Genomic DNA, 20,974 nt, shown 5'->3' with positions numbered 1-20,974 from the left:
TGGAAAGACCCTCTTAGAAATCCTGCAAAAACTCCTTTGTTATTTTAATAAAACAAGACATCTCCCAGAACCCATACCCCCTTCTCTTTTTAGTCTTGTCAATTCTGCCTCAATTCAGGCTGGGAGACTGTTGGGTCCAACACTGTCTTCTCCCCTGTTCAGAACCCCAACTTACAAAGCCTCTTTCCTCTCCCGCACGGGGTCAGGTCTCTCCCATCTCCCCACCCCCAACACCTGTTCATTCCACACTCAGCGAGCACAGGCTTGGCTGAACAATCTGTGTTCATGCAAAGCCGCAGAGGTGAATGAGACCTAGGTCCCTGGCCCTGACATTGATCTCTTGGTGTGACTGTCACCTTTCTGGACATTTCTCTCACCCCTGTCCTCTACTCAGGAAGACATTATACTTCTGTCTGTACTTCATCTGAGCCTAAAGAGAATGTTGGCTCCAAGAAAAGGGATTTTCAACCCTAATGAGCATGTGAGAAGTGAACAGGGGCGGGGGTGATTTGGGGAAAGAGTTCCACTCTCTGCCACGTATTTTGTAGGTATATACAGTATATATAGTTTTTAGACAGCTTTCATTGAGGTTTAATTGATATACAAAAACTGTACATATTTAACGTATACGATTTGATGAGTTTGTACCTATGCAAACACCTGCGAAATGACCCACAATCAAGGTAATAGACATCTCCATCACCTCCAAATGCTTTGTTGGTGCTGTCTTTTGTTGTTGTTTGTTTTTGTTGTTGCACTATAAGAACTTAAAATGAAATCTACCATCTTAACAAACATCTGGTTGTACAATATGGTATTAACTATGGGCACTCTGTTGTACATAGATTTTATTCTATTAAACCTCACAATAACTATGGAAGGTAGGTTTTCATTCCCATTTTACAGATGAGAATTCCAAGGCTTAAAGAGGTTAAATTTTTGCCCAAAGCCATACAGTGAGTTGATAGAAGAGCTGGGATACACATTATAGTTTGTCTGAGTTTTTAAGCCCAGGCTGTTCTTATTACGTTAGATTGTCTCCTCTATTCTGTCTGCCCTGGTGCCCTTCTGGTTGAGCTGGAGTCCTTCAAATGCTCAGGAGGCAAGACTCAGAGGAAGACTTCTGAACAACAATCAGGGGACACTGTGGTTTCAGCTCACACACTCCAGAATGAGAGAGTGATAACAGCACCTGAACTAGATTATCTGCATGGGGTCTGTAACCCAGAGGGTGCCAGGATGGGTCCTGCAATGACTACCTTGCTGAGCTTCCAGGAGCCCTGGGAGATATAGAAGCCTCTGTATGTCGAGTGATAAATGGACTACTTGCCCAAACCCTATCCTGTTGGAGTGCCCAGCGGGAACCCAGACAGGTGTGTGGGAGCAAGAGATGGAAGAAGACAGGGTTTCAGCTACTGGTTTGAAAAAGTCCTGAAGTCCTTGCTCACACATCCAACCTGGAAGCTTTCCTGCTCCCTGCCTCTCTCCCCATTCCACACCATGTCTAAGTGATGCCATTGGTCACTTCTTATTCTGCTTATACCTGTTCTTTTTTGACCTGATTTTCCCTAGAAACCAATGAAGAGTGTCCAGTGTACAGTGGTGGAAAGGGAACTGGGTTTGAATCCAGATTCTCATTAGCCAGATGAATGCAAACAAAGGATTTTACTTTTAGGAGTCTCAATTTTGTCACCTGGGCAAAATAGAAAATGATACCTAGAGGGACTGTTGGGGGTATCAGATAAGGCAGTGGATGCAAAGGTGTCTAGCATGATGCCTGAGACACAGCAAATACCCACTGAATACTTGGCAGATGAATGAATTAAGACCCAACAAATGTTAATCACTCCAGACTTCATGGTTGGCGCTGCCCTTACTACTTAGGAAAATGAGTCAGGATCCTCTTAGGTAGGTCTCAGGTATGTCATTAAATCCCAGGGCAAGCTACCAGCTAAAGGTCCCCTGCTGTTGCAGGCATTGTCATCAGAGGGAGGTGACTCGGCCTCTGCTGTGGGCTTCCTTTTTTCTTCTGTGTGTGTGTGTGTGTGTGTGTGTTGGAGGGTTGAGGAGGGAGAGGGAGAGAGAGAATCTTAAGCAGGCACCATATCCAGTGCAGAACCCGATGTGGGGCTCAATCTCACAATCCTGATATCATGACCTGAGCCAAAATCAAGAATCGGATGCTCAACCGACTGAGCCACTGAGGCGCCCCTCTCCTATGGGCTGCTGCACAAAGAATCTGGGTGGCTACTGGCTTGTCTACTATAGCTTTTGAGGGTAACTAGACCCTTAGTCTTGTCTCTGAGTGTCTGGACTCGTGGAGAGAAAAGTGGCACTGTTTATGGAGATACATGTGAGAGCCAAGTGAAAGCCCAGCATGTCTCTTCCCACTCCACTCTTCCTTTTGGCAGAGTTATTTCACTTTCCTTGGAACACTGGCTTGGTAGCCTCCTCTACCTACTTGTGGTAGAGGCAGACGTGAAGATGGATAGGCAAGAAAAGAGTCTGGAGCGCCCCCTCCTGGGGCTGGGTGGCCTAGTAGCTTCTGGCTGATTGACCTGCCAGATTGCTGCTGTCTTCTATCTCCTTGCTGAAATCCTTCCTCTCTAACTGGAGATCACAGGTAGAACCGGGTCTAAGAAAGCTAGGGAGTTGCTGAGCACGCCAAGGTCCCAGGGAGGTCCACTGGCAACCCCTGGTCTCTTGGGTAGCCCCTTCATCTCTGCTCCGCCAATGGAAAGAAGCAGGTGGTCCTACTGCAAACACATCCTACAGTCTGCCTTATAGCTATGCATTTTTCCCTCTTAAGGAATTCTAAATGTTAGCAGGGTCCATATGCTGTAATTCAGAGACATTTAATGTCATTTGTTTAGCATTAAATGATACTTTTTATACTGTAAACTCCATTCTCTGACATTAGGCATGTAACCACCTGCCTCAAGCCATTCCTTTCCAGAGTTATTGACCAGGAGAGGATGCCACAGAGCATTCAGCATTCCCCTAGAGAAGGAACCTCTCCCATTTCCTCTGTGACAGATGTTCATTCTGAATGTTTGCATACATCTAGTGATGGGGAGCTCACTGTTTCCCCAGGAAGCCCATCCAATGGCTGGCAATTCTATTCACTAGAAAGTTTTCGAGCTGCAATCCATCTTCTTGAAACTACACCCCTGGATTTGGTTCTTACCTTTGGCCACACAGAACACAGGTTTGCTTCTTTGGGACAAGAAGAATGTCCAAGATGGTCTTTCCACTTTTTTAGAGATTGTGATCTCACTTTCCTACCCCCACTCCCTCTCATCTTTCATCTCAGGGATAAACAGCACATCTCCTCCTCCCTTTCCAATGGTAAATGATTTGCAGACGCCTCACCATGTTGATGACATCCCAAAGAACACAGCTCACTTTTACCGCTCACCCTTGCTGACGTTTCCCAGACCCACATCACAACTGCAATGAGGCAGGTATCACTATCACCGTCTTATAGGAGGAAACTGAAATTCAGACAGGTTGAATAACTTGCCCAAGATCACACAGATATTAAAAGACAGAACCAGGGGTCTGAATGCAGAGTAAGAAGCCAGAGGTGCCTGGGTTCCAGTCCTTGGTTTTAATCTGCTAGCATACCTAGGACTTGTGAGGCCTGTGATCCACTTAATGAATGCAGTTTTTACAGTGGGGCCTAAATATGGCCCCAACATCATGGAAATGGTCTGACCAGGGAAGCTAGACCTGGACTGTCACTGTGCCTGACTTATGCAGTCTGCCTCTCTCCCTGCTGCCTCAAGAGATGTTATCATTTCTGAAAGGCTTGCCAGGCTCTTGGCTCATGTTGAACTGGTCACACTCAGCTCAGCTCCCCAGGACTCTGACACAGGAACTGCTGGAAAGTCGGGTCTTGACTGTTCTTCCTTATCCCTGATGACAGAGTCCCTGACAGCAACGTGCAAGTCACACCAAATTTGGGTTGGCTGGTTCGTTCCTGTGGGAGTGGAAGACCTAAATGGAAGGGTGCCAAGAACGTTCAGAGGAACAGAAGAGATGCATAAACCACTTTATTTGTGTTCCTCTGGGCAACAAGAACCCAGAGGAGAAGCTGTATATACAACACAACATTTGTAGCCAACTAACATATGGCTCTTTGTTATTATTTCTGAAAACCAATAAGCAAAGGGAGAACGAGCTTTGCTCTCGATTTTTGTAGCAAACTTCAAAAATTCCCCATCCCAACGCAAAAGAAGGCTTAACTGGAGCTTTGTGCTAACGGCCCTATCTCCCCTGAGCCTCCCTTCCTCTCCCCATCTCCGAAACTTCATTTCCGGGAGGTCATTTTAATTAGCAGGCTGTCACGGTGACTCAGCCTGCCTGCTTCACGGACAGGAAGGGAGCAGACTCCTCTGGACCTATTCATCATACAAAGGCACTTTACTCTTTAGAAAAATGTACAATATGTAGCTCCCCCCACCCCTTGGGAACTGCTACTGCTGCGGTTTTGTTTTATCAGCCCTCTGCTTGGCGGCGGGCGGGAGTGGGGAGGGTGCAGGGGGTGTGGCATTCTCCTGTCTTCCGAGTCTTCCTCACCTGGCAGTCAGCCTTCCCCCACTGCAGAGCATCCATACCCACCTCTTCAGGGTTTGGTCCCTGGCACCAGGATCTGGAGATCTGAACCACGATGGACCTCTTGGAATGAGTGACCAAAACCTTTTGTCTTTGGAGCTAAAGCTTCAATTCAACTACCCAGGTCATTGGGGGAATGCATGCAGCTCAGAGACACAGTGACAGTGTGCCTCCGACCACTGTGATTTCAAAAATTCTGTCCTATTGTTCCTAACAGCACGTTTGTCTTTGGGTTGCAGGTGTCATTGATGTTGTTTTGGATCAGCAAGTATGGACGGTGCATTTCTAGAACTGTGAACGACTATCACCTAGTCTAGAAAGCAACTGCCTATGGTAGCTATACAATGTTGGAAGGTAATGGGACTCCAAAAACACTGACCTGAGATGTGTCAAACCTCTTGAAAGGGACATGTAGCTTGTCCTCTTCCTGTGAGGACCTCTGTGCTGTGGGAAATGGCATCTGTACTCGCTTGGTTTGAGCCTCCTATTTTGTTCCTGAGCCTTAAGCTGAAGTCCCACAATTGATTTTCCATTGGTAAAAGGGAAAATTGATGGTGAGGTTTCTCCTTTTTTCCTTCCCTTTCACTAGCTTACTCATTTTCCTGCACCCTTGATCTTGGAAACTAGAGAAGGGTAATTAATTGCATGCTCCTGTCTCCACAAGACCTCCCTGGGCTCCATGTCCTTAAAAAGAGTTTGAAGGGTCTTTGTGGTTCACAGAGCTCTTCTTGTCCCCTTTGCCGTTGGGGTGGTTGCTGGCTGGGCCCCGCAGGAGTGGGTGCTTGTAAGATGGGGGCTTTTCCTTCCTGCAAAGGGGGGATAACAGAAAGAGAAAAGAAAGACAGCACATATATACAGCAGATTGAAATCACTTCTGTGCATGTGTATCTCCCCCACTGGACTGCAACAGTCCAGGAGCAGTGGCCTCGTCTTCCTCTTCTCTGTGTCCCAGGAGCCCAGGCCAGAGCCTGGTCCAAAGCAGGCATCATGGCGCAATGAATGACTGGTAGTTGGATGGATGGATACTCTGTATCATTCTGCTTCTGGAAAAAACCTGACTGACTACAGCTCCAACTCTTCCACATTTCCACCTTGATTCTAACCCATCCTCTCCAGTTCATAATGGGATGGGGATGGACACACAGAAGATCCATATCCTGGATGAGCTTGGGACCCCATCCTCTTCATAACCATCACAGGCTCCAGACTTGCCCTTACGTTCCTCAGAATAGCCTAAGTATGGCATTTCACAGGGGTCTGTCTCTGCCACTAGCTTGGGTGACCTTGGAAGGTGGAAGTATGTCTGGCTCGTCTCTGAGTCATAGCACCTAGCACCCAATGCCACACCCTAATGCTATTCTTCAATAATTGTCCTCTGTCTGTCTGGCTCACACACTACACTATGAGCTCCTTGTGGACAGGGACCAAGTTTTGTCCATTTTTTGCATTTTCCCTCATAAAGGCCCTTGTTCATTTATTACGTTGTGCCATTCATTCAGGTGTTGGACCAAGATTCATTTGCAGTGGGAAGAGTAGGTTTTAGAGCCAGAAAGAACTCACCTGAATTTCCAGATTGGCTATGATGAAGGGTGTGATCTTGGGAAAGTTATTTAACTTTTCTGGGCCTTATTTGTAAAATGGGAATAAAACATTCTAATCTTGCAGAGGTGTTGTGAGGTTAAATGAAATAATATGAGTAAATGCCCTTAATGTCCTCCCTTGTCTGCTGTGACTTACAAAGGCATGGTGCTAGATGTTTAGTGGTCCCATGGTCCCTGGACATGACAAAGATGAGTCAGACATTGATGCGTACAGGCTGCTTACAATTTAGCCGAGGACACAGTTGCACACAATGACTACACAAAATAATAAAGAATTACAAAGCATGATAGAAAGTGGCAAACACCATAAATACAGAAGCTCTCTTGGGCTTTTTGAATTAGGACTAAAGAAACAACTTCCTGTAACCCATCATGCTCTGACCTTGGAGTACCCATTTTCCTTCATTGTTGATAAGTCATGAATGAGGTGAAGACGTAATAGGTGGCGGCACACAAAAGGGACACATTGCCTTAACATATCTCCCCCACCAGGAGGCCTCCCTGCCTGAAATGCCAACCTTGCTGAGGGACCTGGCTAACACAGCAAGGCTGTCTGGCATGGGTGAGATACATCTAGACCTTGGTACCCAAAGACATCCTAGAGCACACAAGAGCCCGTGTCCTTCCTGCCTCATTGGCCCTCATAAATGGGGGTTGGGGGTGAGCTTTGCAAAGGATGCCATTCATATGTCACTGAGGGGTGTGTTTCTTAACACCCACAGGGAGCATGGGAAATCAGTTGGCTATGTTTTCATGGGGGTAAAGGAAGGCATACTTCCCCTAGAGAGGCAATCTCAGGTACAAGCGCAGGTGGGGGCAGCCCCAGGTAGATGGGGGTGTGGCAGAAGGTATACAGTGGACAGGGGGCGTGTGAATGTGTAGACACATTGGCAAAGAGCCTCTGTAACTAAAGATGGGGGCAAAGAGAGAGAATGCACCAGAAGGCAAATATCCCATACATCTGGGCTCTGTTCCTCTTCCTATGATGCCTTCCTCCACCTCTCCAGGCTCACTTGAGAAGCAGACTTCCCAGAAAATAAGCTTCTCCCTTCTCAAGACCTCCACAGTACTTTGTACCTTGCCCTCAGCAAACCATTTCTAGGTAGTTCTTTGTCTATTTGTTTTTCTCATGAGAATGTGAATTTAACACATTTGATTTTTCTCTGTAATTCCTGAGCGAAATTCACGCCTGGCATGGAGTAGGTGCTTAAGGAGTGATTGATGGATAGAAATGAACTTTCCTTCTTGTCTTTACTGTCTCCATTGCTCTAAACATCCTGGTCTTGTTATTGCCTGGGACTGCCATTTCAGGCTCCGCTTCCTGCCTTACACCTTACCCCCAACATGGAACATCCTCTGTCCTTTTTCTGTTTCATCCAGCTAAGTTCTACATGTTTTTTAAAATCAAGCTCAAATGCCACTTCCTCCCTGAAGCCTTCTTGGGATACTCCTGCTGGCTGCCAAATGCTGGCCAGGTGGTGTGGGAGGGGAATTTCTGGTTGTGTCTTGCTTTTCCGTTCGAAAACATGAAGGGGTTGAAGTCAAGAATTCTTAGGGACTCCTTCAGTTCTATCACTCTATAATTCATACATTCGGGGCTTATTCAGGATTTACTCCCTGCTGGGCACTGTGCACTAAAGATCCAGGAGAGACCCAAGAGAGCTTCTTAAGGAGCGACCGGTCTAGTGGAGAGGCTGGATGTGCAAAGAGGCCTTGACAATACTCTATGGGACATACAGTGCCACAGATGTGTGCAAAATGCAGTTAGGAATCCAGCAGAGAGGAAGCAGCTCTATCTCAGGCGGAGAACAGAGACAGTGAAGCAGAGAGGTGTGATGTTTAGACCGGGCTTTGAAAATCATGTAGGAATTCACCGTCTAGAGACAAAATGGGAGAACATCCCAGGAAGAGAAAAAAAGAATGAACAAAGACATAGAGGCATGAAAATAGACTTGTTCAGTCGCTGCATAAGGTATAAAACTGTAGAAAGCAGACGGGGTGGAGAGTGTGCTCACAGGCAAAGGGGTGTGCTGGGAAATGACATTCAAGATGTAGGCCAGAACTCTGAATATCAAGAAAAGGAGCTGGAACGTTACCTTGAAGGTAATAGGCAGCCATGGAAGGTTTTTGAGAGAGAGTACAATCTGGTATGTAGCTGAGCACTTGCATACATTGTTTGGTATTGTTTCTTGTCTTTGCATGTATTCATGCCTTTCTCCTCTGTGTTCTGGGCTCCCGACGGGCGGGGGCTCTCTATGTCCCCCAGCACCCAGTGCATGGCTTGGCACATGGTGGGCTCCAGCATGTTGAGCAGATGGTCATTCCCATCCTCCACCACACACATCACAGCCCCACCATGGAGCCTGCCCTCCCAGCCCATGGCTGAGCCTGAGTCCACTTCACACTCAGAGACCAGCCCACCTTCCATGCTCACGCTCTATTTCCTCACAGAAGCTCACCTCGCCTATTCATTTATCCTAATTTTCATCTACCTTGATGGGACCTTTTGAACTTTAGCCCTGTGGCTATGTCACTGTGGTCTAGATAAGTGTGGGGTCTCAGCTTTGGACATCAACACCAGGTCCCTGAACCTATGTTCTTGGACCCACATTGCTGGCCCTCCCCAGGGACCCTCTCTGAAAGGCAGCCTGGTACCCGACAGGCTCCCACCAGCACCTGAGTGGAAACTGACATATTATAATTATCCACAAAGATGAAAGAAAGCAAAGATTAATTTAGAGTCAAAACATGTAATTTTCCTTTAAAACCAGAACTACTCTTTCACTTATGTTATTTGATGCTTGGGTGGAAAATAATACAAACAAAGGGGATGTATTCAAGTCCTAAATCAGAGCCTTGCGTCCTCCTGGGAATTCATTTTTCAAGAGTTGCTGACCAGCTGAGAGCTAAGTGATATTCGTAGTTGGGTGAGACAGACGTGTGGGGATGGAGAGGGAGTTTGTTTGGTTTTTCTTAATTTAAGGGTGGGTGCATTTATCTCAAGTCCTCAAGGCTGTGTGCTTTGAGGAATGAGCTCTCCAGCTCTTTTCTAAAGAGGCTCTGAAGGGCGATGAGGCCCCACGAACAGTAGCACTGGGGGCCCTGAGAGCTCCCCGCAGCCTTTCCACCCAGCTTCAGGGTCCTGCCTCCTGCCCATCTAGAGGAACTCTGCTCATTCATGCTTGGGCTTAGTCCTGGCTGCGACCAGTGCTGTGTGTTCCCTGGGCCTCGACTTCCTCATCCGTGTTGGGAAGAGGGGCCTGCGCCATTGCTAGTCTCCCTGAGTGTCTGCACCATTTCACTGAAAGTCCAACAAGCTAGGAAAAAGTCTGAAGGATCAAGATAGTTTTATTCAGGCTGACAGAGGACCTGAGAGAGACAATCCCCAAATTAACTTGTAAATGAGATTCTAAGAATGCTTTTGAGCATTATAAAGCTTTAAATTTTTAAGAACTTGAACCAATCAAGAATGACTTCTAAGAATGAACTGAGCCCTTCTCTAGGGGTGAGCTCCTCAAAGGCAGGGCCATGCCCTAATCACTTACTCAGCCTAGCAGGAGCACCTCCCTCCCTCCAGGGGCCTGGCTTGAAGTGCTGGTTTTCCTAAATGGAGAAAGGGAGGGAGGGAGGGAGGGAGGGATGGATACAGGTATGTATGCTCAGTACAGTCTAGGCACTTGGGAGCAGAGAAGAAGCTGACATGATCCTCCTTGAAGGTGTTTTTAATCCACCCAGAATGGGGGAGGGTGGGCACAAACACCCCGCATGATGAGTCAGAATATATTATTTTGCAGGCTCTGTGGAGACTTGGGCCTCACAGCATGGTGGAAAGAGGTCCTGAGAGATCATCCAGCCCAGTCAGAGAAGTCCAGGGATTTGCCCCAGACCACAATGAGCTGGTTGGAAATCTGGGATTGCAGCCCAGAAACCAGAGGAGATGGAAACTTTATTGAGCACCTACTGACTGCCAGGCACTATACCCAGCTTGTATCTAATCTTTAAAATCTTTAGAGGTTTTAGTTATTATGCCCACTTTGTAGGTAAGTAAAGAAAGTTTCAAGAGGCCAATAAACTTGCCCAAGATCCCACAGTTAACTCGAGACTGAGACAGAATTTGAAACCAGACTGATAGAGAGAAAGGCTTCCTGCTTAAGATGGAGCTTAGCTGGACTTCAGTCTAGTTTTGGAATAAAACAAACCTAGGATCAAATCCTGCCTCTGTCAAAATCTCTTTGACAGGCAATTCTTTTCACCTTTCTGAGCTTCCTTTACCTCATTTGTAATGGGGGGGGGTATAATATCTATGAGGAATAAATAAGACCATGTACAAAAAGTACTTTGCTCAGTAAGTAACAGTGATTAATAGTGTCTTTGTTAATAACAGGGTATGGAGGAAGGTGCATTAGTGCAAAGGCCCTGAGGCAGCAAAGCACATGGGCAAGTTCATGGGCAAGGTCAATGGGAAGAATGGTCTGGCAGAAGGAAGTTGGACATCATTACGTCCTTTAGGGAGGCTGGATCACTAGAGAGTAGGCAATGAGGCCAAGAGTTAGGGCAGGGCTAGCATACTCTAGGTGCCATTGGAAGTCACTGTCCAAATGCTCACTGGGCTTACTTCCAGGAGTCATGGTAATGCACAGCACTTTGGTCTCTGGTCTAGTCCTCTGAAAGGATACTCATTCCCTGACCTTCTCTCTTTAGTGACCCAAAAAGCTGATTCCAACAGAAGACATGATGTGAAATTTCTTAGGGTTGTGTCCTCCCCAGCCCTGAACCTTCACGTCTTGAGGGATGGGGACTCTCCTGCCTTTGCGGATACGTGTATGCCTAACAATGTGCAGGGTGCTTTAACACACATCTCATGATAACTTTCTAGGTGAGTGCCATTGTTCTCACTTTACAGATGAGAAAATGGAGGGATCAGAGATCTTATGAGCCTGGATGAAGTAGGAATCCTAGAGGATGAGCTACCAGATGAAGTAGCATATGGAGACACCCAGAATAACTTGACTGCACTCAGTCCCCAGCACCTCCCATCCTTATGGACTCCCATGGGAGACCCAGAAATGTGACCGCTGCCATACTGTCTGATGCTGTGATGATACTTTATAGTCACAAAACATGCTGTTGCGCTCTTCTGCCCCATCCACTGGCGGGCAGGACAGGGATTTTCTTTCCCCCACCACAGATGGGAAACTAAGGGCCAGAGAGAAGCCACTGGAAGCTGTCCCTGAACACAAAGCCAGTTAAGTAGGACCCAAACCATACGGCTCTGCTCTGTCACTTACCGAAGCCTCGGCATGGGAATTGCCACTTTCTCGACCAGGGGGTTCAGCCGATAATAATCCAAAAACGTTCTTGCCACGTTCCTTCCCAGCTTCATATCTGCAAGCACATGTGTCAAGGAGCAACTTTGGAAGGAAATGGGGACAGAACGAAAAGAGGGCCAGTAATAACAACAGCAGTAACAGAGACAGTGACACCACTCATCCTTCTAAGCTTTTTATAGGTCCTGTCTGTTTTGACCTTCACAGAATGTTAGATACTATTATTTTCCTCATTTTAGAGATGAGCAAATTGAGGTGCTGAGAAGCTAAATAATTTGCCCAGGGTCACAGGACTAGGAAGGAGAGGAATCAGGTTATGGGTCTGGATACTCTTACCTCAAAGCTATGTTCATAGCTTCTAGAATACACTGTGTGCCTTTGGGAATCACTGGGCTTCCACAATCTGGCTTCAGGCAGCTCAGGGTGGAAACAGATAAGCAAGACCCAAGGTCAAGAGACCCTTTGTTGTGTGTAGACTAGGGTCTGTTTGACTCTTTGGGAACAGTCATCTATTTTGGTAATCCCAGAGGGGACAATAGTAAAATCCTCTCACCAGTGTCCCTGTTCTACCTTGAAATCTACCGATCATGAATCCTTAGGGCAAGGATTCTTGACCTGTTAAAGTACGAACTCCCCAGAGAAGGAGAAAGGGCCAGTTTTCTGTATCAACCATTGGCACTTTAGTATGAATTGGCAGACCAATCATCTATTCAACAACAGAGAGTACTTGCTCTGTGCATTATAGCTGACATCTCTGGGCCTTCACATGAGCTATCCTCTCTGCTTGAAGTGCCTTCCCACCTCCCTTGGCTAATTTTTGCTCATCAATTCTCCAGTTAGGTGATACCCCTTTAGCAAAGCCTTCCATGATACTCCTCTCCCCAGGGCTGTGATGGGTGCTCTGGTTCTATGCTTCCATGACTTCTAAACTGACTTCATTGAAAGCCTTTCTCTCTTCTCTCCTATCCCTCAGCTCTGAACATCCGAACTGTCACTTTTGAGGAACATCCTCATTCTTGAGTTTGCCCACATTACTCCCCTGTTGTCACTCTAGGAAAGGCCAACATCACCTGTCCCCTGGATTACTGTCATCCTCCTAATGGGTCTCCCTGCCACAGACTTTCCTGCCTCAACTCCATTTCCTACAACAGTCAGAGGGATGCTATAAAATGCAGAGCTAACCCCTGCATCGAACTGAGTAAAACTCCCAAGTGGCTCCCAGTTGCCTTTAAAGTTCAAATTTTGGAAATTGATTTCCAAGGTCCTTCCTCGCTGGGCCCCTGCTTGTTTTCTTAGTTTTGTGCTTGTGGTCTCCCCCTTTTCACTGCCCTTGGTCTTCACACTCCAGCAACTGAACCTCTTTTGCCTCTGGGCCTTTGCCCACACCCTCCCATCTTTCCAGGTCATGCTTCCTCCCTGAACATGTCTTATGGGGCTGACTTCTTCTTCTCTGTCCCCAGACACCTCAGTTTCATTGTCACATCAGGGGATAGGTCTCAGCCACCACTCCATCCAGGGTCACAGAGCTGGACTTGCGCTTGTGGAATGGTCAAAGGAGTTCTCACCACTGTCTTCAAGACTGCCCTGAGCTGGGGCTGGACATGGCTCAGGACACGGAAATGAGCATCTATGGAGCATCTCCTATGTTCCTGGCATGGCATGGCACCGGTACTTTACTTTGTATACATTTGTATGCAAAATATACAAAGTATACAAATGTATAAATGTATACATTTATATACAAATGTATACTTCGTATATATTTCAAACAATCCAGTGAGGAAGGCATTTTAATCTCCTCTTGGCTTGGGGAGACTGAGGAATTTATCCCAGGCTGCCTGGCCGGCAAAGGTAGAGCTGGGACTCCAACTCAGGAACGTCTGACTCCAGAGCAGTGAATGTTCCACCACTCTGGGCTGTTTCTCAACACGAAGGCACCTTTTCTGTCAAAGGCTGAGTCATCCCAGGCCAGTGCCTGGTGGGAGAAGGAAAAACACCAGACAAGTTGTTTATGACAGTGAGACGCGCTGCAGGCTCACCGTGCTCTCCAGCTGCCACCTGCTTTCTTCCTCTGGATGTGACCGACCTTCCCTGTCCTCCTCCTTAAAAAGTTCACAGGCTGGCATTGGGCATGGCCTCTCTGCCCAGCAGACCCTGGTCTGCTGCTTTCACCCAGCCAGGCTCCAGTCAGCTCGGGGAAACCGCATCACCACTGTGTGTGCTCACAGTAAGAGTGATGGGGTCACATGGAAAAGGACAGGTCCCCTCGACTGGCTCAAAAGGCATGGCAGAAGTTTTGGAATCCTGGCCCTGCCACGTTTTATGTATGGCACCTTGTATTTTCCAAAAATGTCTCCCATGTTATTCTAGGATATGACCTTGACCGCCCTTCTATGGGGAGCTGTGGTCCCTATCTTCTCCCCTTGAATCTGGGTGGGCTTGTGACTCACTTGTAACTACAAGAATGGCAGAACTGGTCAGAGGTACCTGGCGGGACTTCTGGTCAGGTAAGGTCAAGGTCAGCAAAGGAGTTGTCACTTGCCCTTCGATTGCTAGAATACCCCAGCTGGGGTCCTGCAGCTCCATGAAAGCCGTCTAGCTGCCCTGAGGCCACCCTGCCAGTGGGAAGCCCAGAGGGGCCCATGGAGGGGCTGCAGGTGAAGACCCAGCCACTATGTGGAGATGCGAGGAAGGAGAGACTCCCTCCAGCCCACGGCACCTCCACCAATCTCTGAAAGTCCCATAAGCTGGAACTGTCATCTTCCGCATATTCTTATGGGGCTCACTGATCTGTTTCTCACAGAGGGCAGGAACAGACAGCAGAGGGGATCAGAACCCCCGAATCAGAGAAGCGGGGGAGTGTGTCCAGGATGGGGTGAAACCCAGACTGATTTGGCCACTTCTGCTCAGAGCTGTTTGAACTAAAGGGCGTGTGTCAGGAGTTCTAGTACTTCCTGGGACACTTCAACAGGTAAGGAAGGTTTGGGCACATGCTGTTCATTCTCTCTCACTCGTTCATTCATTCATTTACTCACTCCATTCATTTATTCATTCATTCATTCAAACATTCCCTGGGCTCCTCCCATGTGTATACTGGGAGGCACAGTGACAGGGATTGACAGAGACAGAGAAATTAGAAAAGGACAGTTGACAGTGTAGAGGAGGAAGCTAGCATGTCCCAACTATGTCACCAGACAGGCGGCTGCACTGGTCACCTTCACAAAAGCAACTCTATTTTTGAGCTTATCCCGAGCACCGCACAGTGTAGTTAGTCTTGCCAGTCCCCAACATAACCCTGCAAAAGCAAAGTACAATTCCACATGTATTTTGCAGAAGAGGAAACTGTAAAGAGGAAAACTTGCATAAATGACCTGGAGCCCTGTAGCTTGAAAGTGATGGAGGTAGCTTGGGAATGGAGTGTCATTTACCACTGTGCATATGGTTTCTCCTCTCTGGATTGTGATCATATATGTAAACTCTAAGCTCTGTGGATGTGTCAGAGGTTGAATTCCTACTGGAGAATTGTAAAAGGCTTCATGGAAGTGGATGTATAACAAAGATGTGAAGGTCAAGGACCAATCACAAAGGGGAGGAAAATAGCGATGACATCAGTGGAAGCATGGAGTGGGGTGGGGACATATGACCCTGGGCCATAAATGAGATTGAGAAGGGCCCATGGGCCCAGGCCACCTCAGGATAGCGTGAAAGTTGGGGCTGCACAGGTAGGCTACAGACTGATCAGTGAAGGCTTTGAATGCCAAATTAAGGCATTAAACTTCTATTCTGTAGGCAATAAAAAATATTTGATGTGATTATCTATGGTGGTATTTGTCCACTCAATATATATTTGTTGATCATCTGTTATGTTTAAGTTCTCTGGAAGGCTCAGGGTATACTGTGGTAAAATAATGATGATGATGATGATGATGATGATGATACAAAAAACTAACCAAGAAAATGGTTCTTAAGTCTAGAAGTGGAGACATATAACAAAGCAATAAAAACCTTCATGAATATATAATTGCAATTGAACTAGTGTCGGATGAAAGTGCACAGGTTCTGTGAGAGAGGGTGATGGGGGTGCTGCTTCAGATAGGGCAGTGGGCAGGCCTCCCTGAGGAGAGACAGAGCCAAGGAAGGGCGGTGGGAAGGGTCCTTGCGTGTGAGAGAGGGTCGGAAAGGGGGCTGGCATGGAGGTACAGGCAAGAGTGAGATCATGTGGAGCCTTATACTGGGTCATCTGAAGGAGTCTGGATTTTCTAAGTGAATGGAAAGCTGCTGAAGAATTTTAAGCAGGAAAATGAGACTGTCCGATTTATCATTTTAAAAGGTCATTGCTGTACTAAAAATAAGGAAGCAAGAATAAAAGCAGGCATATTGGCCAGGAGACTACTGCAGGGGTCCCGGAGAGAGAAGGGGGAGGGGGGTGGGATGGTCTGGACCAGGATAGAGGCAGTAGAGATGGGAAGATATGTCTTGGGGCAGGAACTGGCAGGTCAGCCGTGGGGCCTGAGGAGAGATAGGAATGAAGGGCAACCTCTTGCATGTTTAGCCTGAGCAGCTGGGCACATGGGGTACCATGATCGGGAATGCAGAAGTCTGGGGGTGATGGCACAACACAGGGTGAGGGGAGACACTAGGAGTTCATTTGGAGTTGGAGAGGACAATGAGACATTAAGCATCTAGGTCCTAAATCAGAAATAGGGAAAGAATCAGATCATGGAAATGGTTTCTGAGCTACCAGCCCTTTGGGATTACTCATGCCACAGGTCTTGCGGACTGTATGGTATGTTCCACTCAGCACAGCTCTCCACCTCTTGTTCCCACTCTCAGAGAAGACCCATTCTTGAGTGTCCCAAGGTGGCTTGGGGAGTGGCAGTGACTGCAGGACCCTCTATTCTCTGGTCTTGGGGCCCGGGATCTGGTGCATTGAATGAGCACAATTCAGGGGGAATTCAAGAGACCAACCTGGTTTCAGCCAATAGCTTGCCATGTGACCTTGGCTGTTTCCCTTCTCTGAGCCTACCTTCTCTGTGGGTAAAAAGTAGAGTCCCTCAAGTCCTATCCAGCATTAACATGGTATGTTCAATACAATAAGCTTATAAAAAATCCCATCCCCATTCTTTCATTCAACAAATATTTACTGAGGGCCTACTATGTGCCCAGTAGTTTTAGGCAATTGGGATACAGAGCGAAGAAAACTCACAAAGATCTTTGTTGGCGTGGAGCTTCTGTTCTAGTTATGGGAGACAAACTGTCAACCTAACACATTGGTAAGTTTTCGAGAATGCCAGAAAGTGAAAGTGGTAAGTGCTATGAAGTAAACATAAAGAGCAGAGTACGGGAGCACTGGGGGCAGGAGCATACTGTAGCACTAAGCAGAGTGGTCAGAGGAGGCCTTGTGGGAAAGGTGGGGTTTGAGCGTGCTTGGAGCTGAAGGAGCTGGCCGGCACCAAGGGTGAGGGTCCTCCTCATCTGAGACACAAGCTCTGACCAGCCATTTCATTACTGGGCTCTTGCCAAATCCAACCCAACCCCACTACTAGAGATAATAGTTAACCTCAGGGATGTGAGCCCCCTGATGGGAGACAGATATACCTCCTTCTTGGCACATAGCAGCTTCCTGAGGAAGGTTCTCCCTACCTCCCTGAGGGTTCCCAGACGCAACACATCTCACACACATCCTCCTGTCTCTTCCCCATCCTGCTCCTTGCCCCCAGCTCTCTGCAGCCAGTTCTATACTTCTCATTCCCTGCAGCTCTTCCAGAACCACCAGCGAGCCCACCTGGCCTGCCCTGAAGAGAGCGGAGGTCCAGGCCCTCTCACCAGATCCCATACTTCCCTTCTCTGTCCCCAGATCCCATACTTCCCTTCTCTGTCCCCAGATCCCATACTTCCCTTCTCTGTCCTCATGGTTGTGTACTGCGGGCAGCTCTGATTACCAGCCCTATTGTGCGGATGACAACTTGGAAGTGACTTGTTCTGCGAGGTGCTGTAAGAATTGATATGAGGATTGAAGCCCATTCATTCATTCATTGACTCATTCATTCATTCATTCATTCATTCATTCATTCATTCATTCATATATTTATTGTCTTTTACATGCCAGATGCTACTCCAGGAGCTGGGACATAGGGAATAGAAAAGCAGAGTAACAGAGAAAAAACAAAACAAAACAGAAAAACAGAGAAAAACACGGTCACAGTCCTCATGAAGCTCTTTTCCTGCTATCATCTGACTTCCAAATAAGAAAACTGAACTCCTACTTTCTCCCTGTTTTGAAACCTCCGCCTAGAATTCCTTCTCTTCTCATACTCCTGCCCCTCCCAGCAACAGATGATTATCATTAAAGGGGAAAGATTAATTCTGCAGAGTGGCAGGCCAAGGAAAAGTGGTTTCTCCTTGGCAAGGCTGACAGCGCTGCTGGAATGTTAAGAGGAACCCGTCGAGGAGCCTCTAGGTAAAGGGAGAAGAACAACGTGACAGTGAAATAACTTTGGACCCTGCCTCCCTCACCCAACCTCCACCGTGTGGGACAGGTGCATAACTAAAGAGACAGATCCTTCTCTGAAGGGCCGCGTTGGGGGTTGTAGAAGTGCAGCAGAGTCCTGTCCAATCACAGGTGAGTCCTGAGGCACCCCGGGGTGGGGGGGGAGGGCTGTGAATGTGGGAGAGGGGTGGGGGAGGACACGGAGACAGAGCAGAAGGGAGGAAGACAGACAGACAGGCAGCAGCAGAGGCCAAAAGAGAAAGAGATGGAAAGAGCCAGGAAGATACAAAGAGAAACCCATCGGGATGGAGCAGAAAAATCAGGAAGATCATCAGAGGGGCTGAGAGTGACTCGAACTTGAGAAGTGGAGAGAAATGGGGTGAGGAACAGAGACAGAAGAATAGGAAGTCCGTGGTAAAGAAAGAATCGGAGAGAGAGAGAGGTAGACAGCGGGGAGGGAGAGAGAGGAAGAGAAAGCAGCCAGTGGGACAGAAAGAGACAAGCAGAAACAGAGCACTGCAGGCATCAGAGGAGAGACGGCACAGGAGCAGTGGAGACAGAAACAGGCTGAGCAGCGAGAGGCAGAGCAGTGAGAGGCAGAGGACAGCAGGGCTGAGAAGGAAGGGAGAGAAAGGCTGATGGGCAGTGGGGCGGGGGGCCTCCTCTCCAACATGCAACTCAGAAGGGTGGGAATTTTGTGAGCGGAGGTCAGAGATGAGCGCATACAGACATGGGGGGGGGGGGCGGTGCTCCGATCCTCCAAGCCCGAAGCCAAAGTGGGCATAACGGAGGCTCTGGGCCTGGTTCCTAGGGCCACTGTAATGAGTCACCATGAACACCACACATTTGTTCTCTTGCAGTTCTGGAGGCCACGAGTCTGAAATCCATTTCATTGGGCTAAAAACAAGGTGCTCACAGGGCATACTCTCTGTTGAGGTCCCAGAGGAGAAGCTGTTCCTGGCCTCTCCCAGCTTCTAGTGGCTGCCATGAGCCGTGGCTATAACCTCATTACTCCAGGGTCTTCTTTGTGGCCACACTGCCTCCTCCTCCTGTGTGTGTCTAATCTCCCTCTGCTGCCCTCTTTTTTTTTTTTTTAAGTAAGCTTCACATTCAGTGTGGAGCTCAGTGCATGTGGAACCCATCATGAGGCTTGAACTCACAACCCTGAGATCAAGACCCGAGTTGAGATCAAGAGTAGCATGCTTAACTGGCTGAGCCACCTAGGCACCCCTGCCTCCCTCTTATAAGGATGCCTGTGATTGCATGCCAGGCCTGCCCCCAGAATCCAAGATAAACTCCTCCCTCGAGATCCTTAACAATAACATCTACAGAGACCTCTTTTCCACGTAAGGTGACACTGATGGATTCCAGGAGTCAGCATCTGGACACGTGTGGGTGTCACTAACCAGGCAGAGCTGCTCTGGGTGGCTAGGAGTGGTGGAGGACAAAGACTCCTGCGTGTCCAAGAGTGCAGTTCTGGCTCTGTGCTAGACATCTTGTGGGGTGCTCAAACCCCGCCCCCACCCCACCTGACCCTCAGTGCCTCCTGCACAAGCAGCAAGTGCATTCACCCGATTTGGACCCAGACATGTCCAACTCCAGTCTTTTTAAATTGACATTATTTGCTACCTCTTAAGGACAGGAAATACCTGTACTGGCCACATGCTGCTTGTCTTATCTCCTAAACGTGTCATGGACTGCCATTCCTCCTCTCCCACTACTACTCCTTTACTTCAGATCCTTCTCTTATCTGAACTATTGCTTCAGCCTAATTGGTCTTCTTGACTTCAGTTTCCCATCATTTTATCTGAGAGCGATGTTCTCATAATTGCTAACCTTGTCACTTCCTCACTTACAACCTTATGCCAATTTCCTGTCACCTATAGGGAAAGATCTAAACTTTTATATCTGGCATTCATGGCCTTCCACAAGCTGGCCTAGGCTTTGTCCCCTGACACTGGATCACACTGAGCATCTATTTAGAATGTGGGATTTAAAGTCCCAAAAGCGTGACTTTTAATATTGGCTCCTACATGTCTAGCTGTGTGACTTTGGGCAAACTACTCAACTTCTCTGTGCCTTAGCTTTCTCATCTCTGAAATGGATAAGGCTACCTACCTCAAAGGACTCTTGGGTTGATTAGAAGTCGCATATCCAAAGCACCTAGCAAAGTGCTGGCAGGTAGTAACTCTATTATCATTGTTATTTATGAACCTGTCACTTCCAACAAAGCACGAGCTCTTCGAGGACAAGGGTAGGTCACATTCAAATTTGTTTCCAGAGCCATTTAACACATGTTAGGCCTATCACAGCAGCAAGAAAAAAAAATGAGCCAAAAAACAAGATAAGGTGGGAGACAGGAAAAGAGGACCAGAGAGACAGGAAGAGAGAGAGAGAGAGAGAGAGATGAAGAAATTATTTTTAAAAAATTTTCTGCATGTTCAGGGATAAAGTCTTGTAGGTTCCTTCCATACTGAGTGCCTTGGTTTATTCTCTATAAAATTGGTTAGATAGTGAGCTAAATGAGCTCTAGTGCTAATCTAGTCCTCACTTTCTCTCTGTCCCATCCTAGGAAGAGGATATCCTTTCCAGACACCCAGATCAGGGCAGGCCTCCTCAGGCATGGGGGTAGTACCCATCACTCTGATGGGGAATTTGGAAGAGAAATCAAGCTGGAGGCTGGCTGGGCTAGAACAGATGGAGATCTGACCCTAGGACTAATGTGCCTGAGTCTGGACAGGATGACCTTGGGGGGTTTTGAACTTCAGACCAGATTGGACAGGTTTTCATTCATTCATTACTTGTTATTTATTCAACAGGTACTTATTAAGCACATCCTCTGTGTTGGGCTGTGTACTAGGTGTGTAGACTATACTGGGTGAATAAAGTCAACAAAACAGGAATGGTCCTGCCTTCAGACTGCTCACAGTCCAGGCACT

The 20,974-nt window shown here is 47.6% G+C and overlaps 1 protein-coding gene across 2 annotated transcripts in view; it reads right to left on the bottom strand.

Annotated features, from left to right (window-relative positions):
* Positions 1-4,114: 4,114 nt before the first annotated feature.
* Positions 4,115-20,974, bottom strand: part of LOC125096937 (BEN domain-containing protein 5) — a 1,594,254-nt gene continuing 1,577,394 nt past the window's right edge. For both annotated transcript variants that reach the window (XM_047724116.1, XM_047724117.1), the window contains exons 12-13: positions 11,507-11,603; positions 4,115-5,423 (exon numbers count right to left, since the gene is read on the bottom strand). In XM_047724116.1, the coding sequence (XP_047580072.1) occupies positions 5,303-5,423; positions 11,507-11,603 (218 nt within the window). In that variant the 3' untranslated portion in view covers positions 4,115-5,302. The remainder of the gene's footprint in view (positions 5,424-11,506; positions 11,604-20,974) is intronic.

The sequence above is a fragment of the Lutra lutra genome, chromosome 4 (genome assembly GCF_902655055.1).
Source record: "Lutra lutra chromosome 4, mLutLut1.2, whole genome shotgun sequence".
In the NCBI taxonomy this organism is placed as follows: domain Eukaryota; kingdom Metazoa; phylum Chordata; class Mammalia; order Carnivora; family Mustelidae; genus Lutra; species Lutra lutra.
Note: the sequence above shows the minus strand (reverse complement) of the source record. Positions and strands in the feature narration are given on the sequence as shown.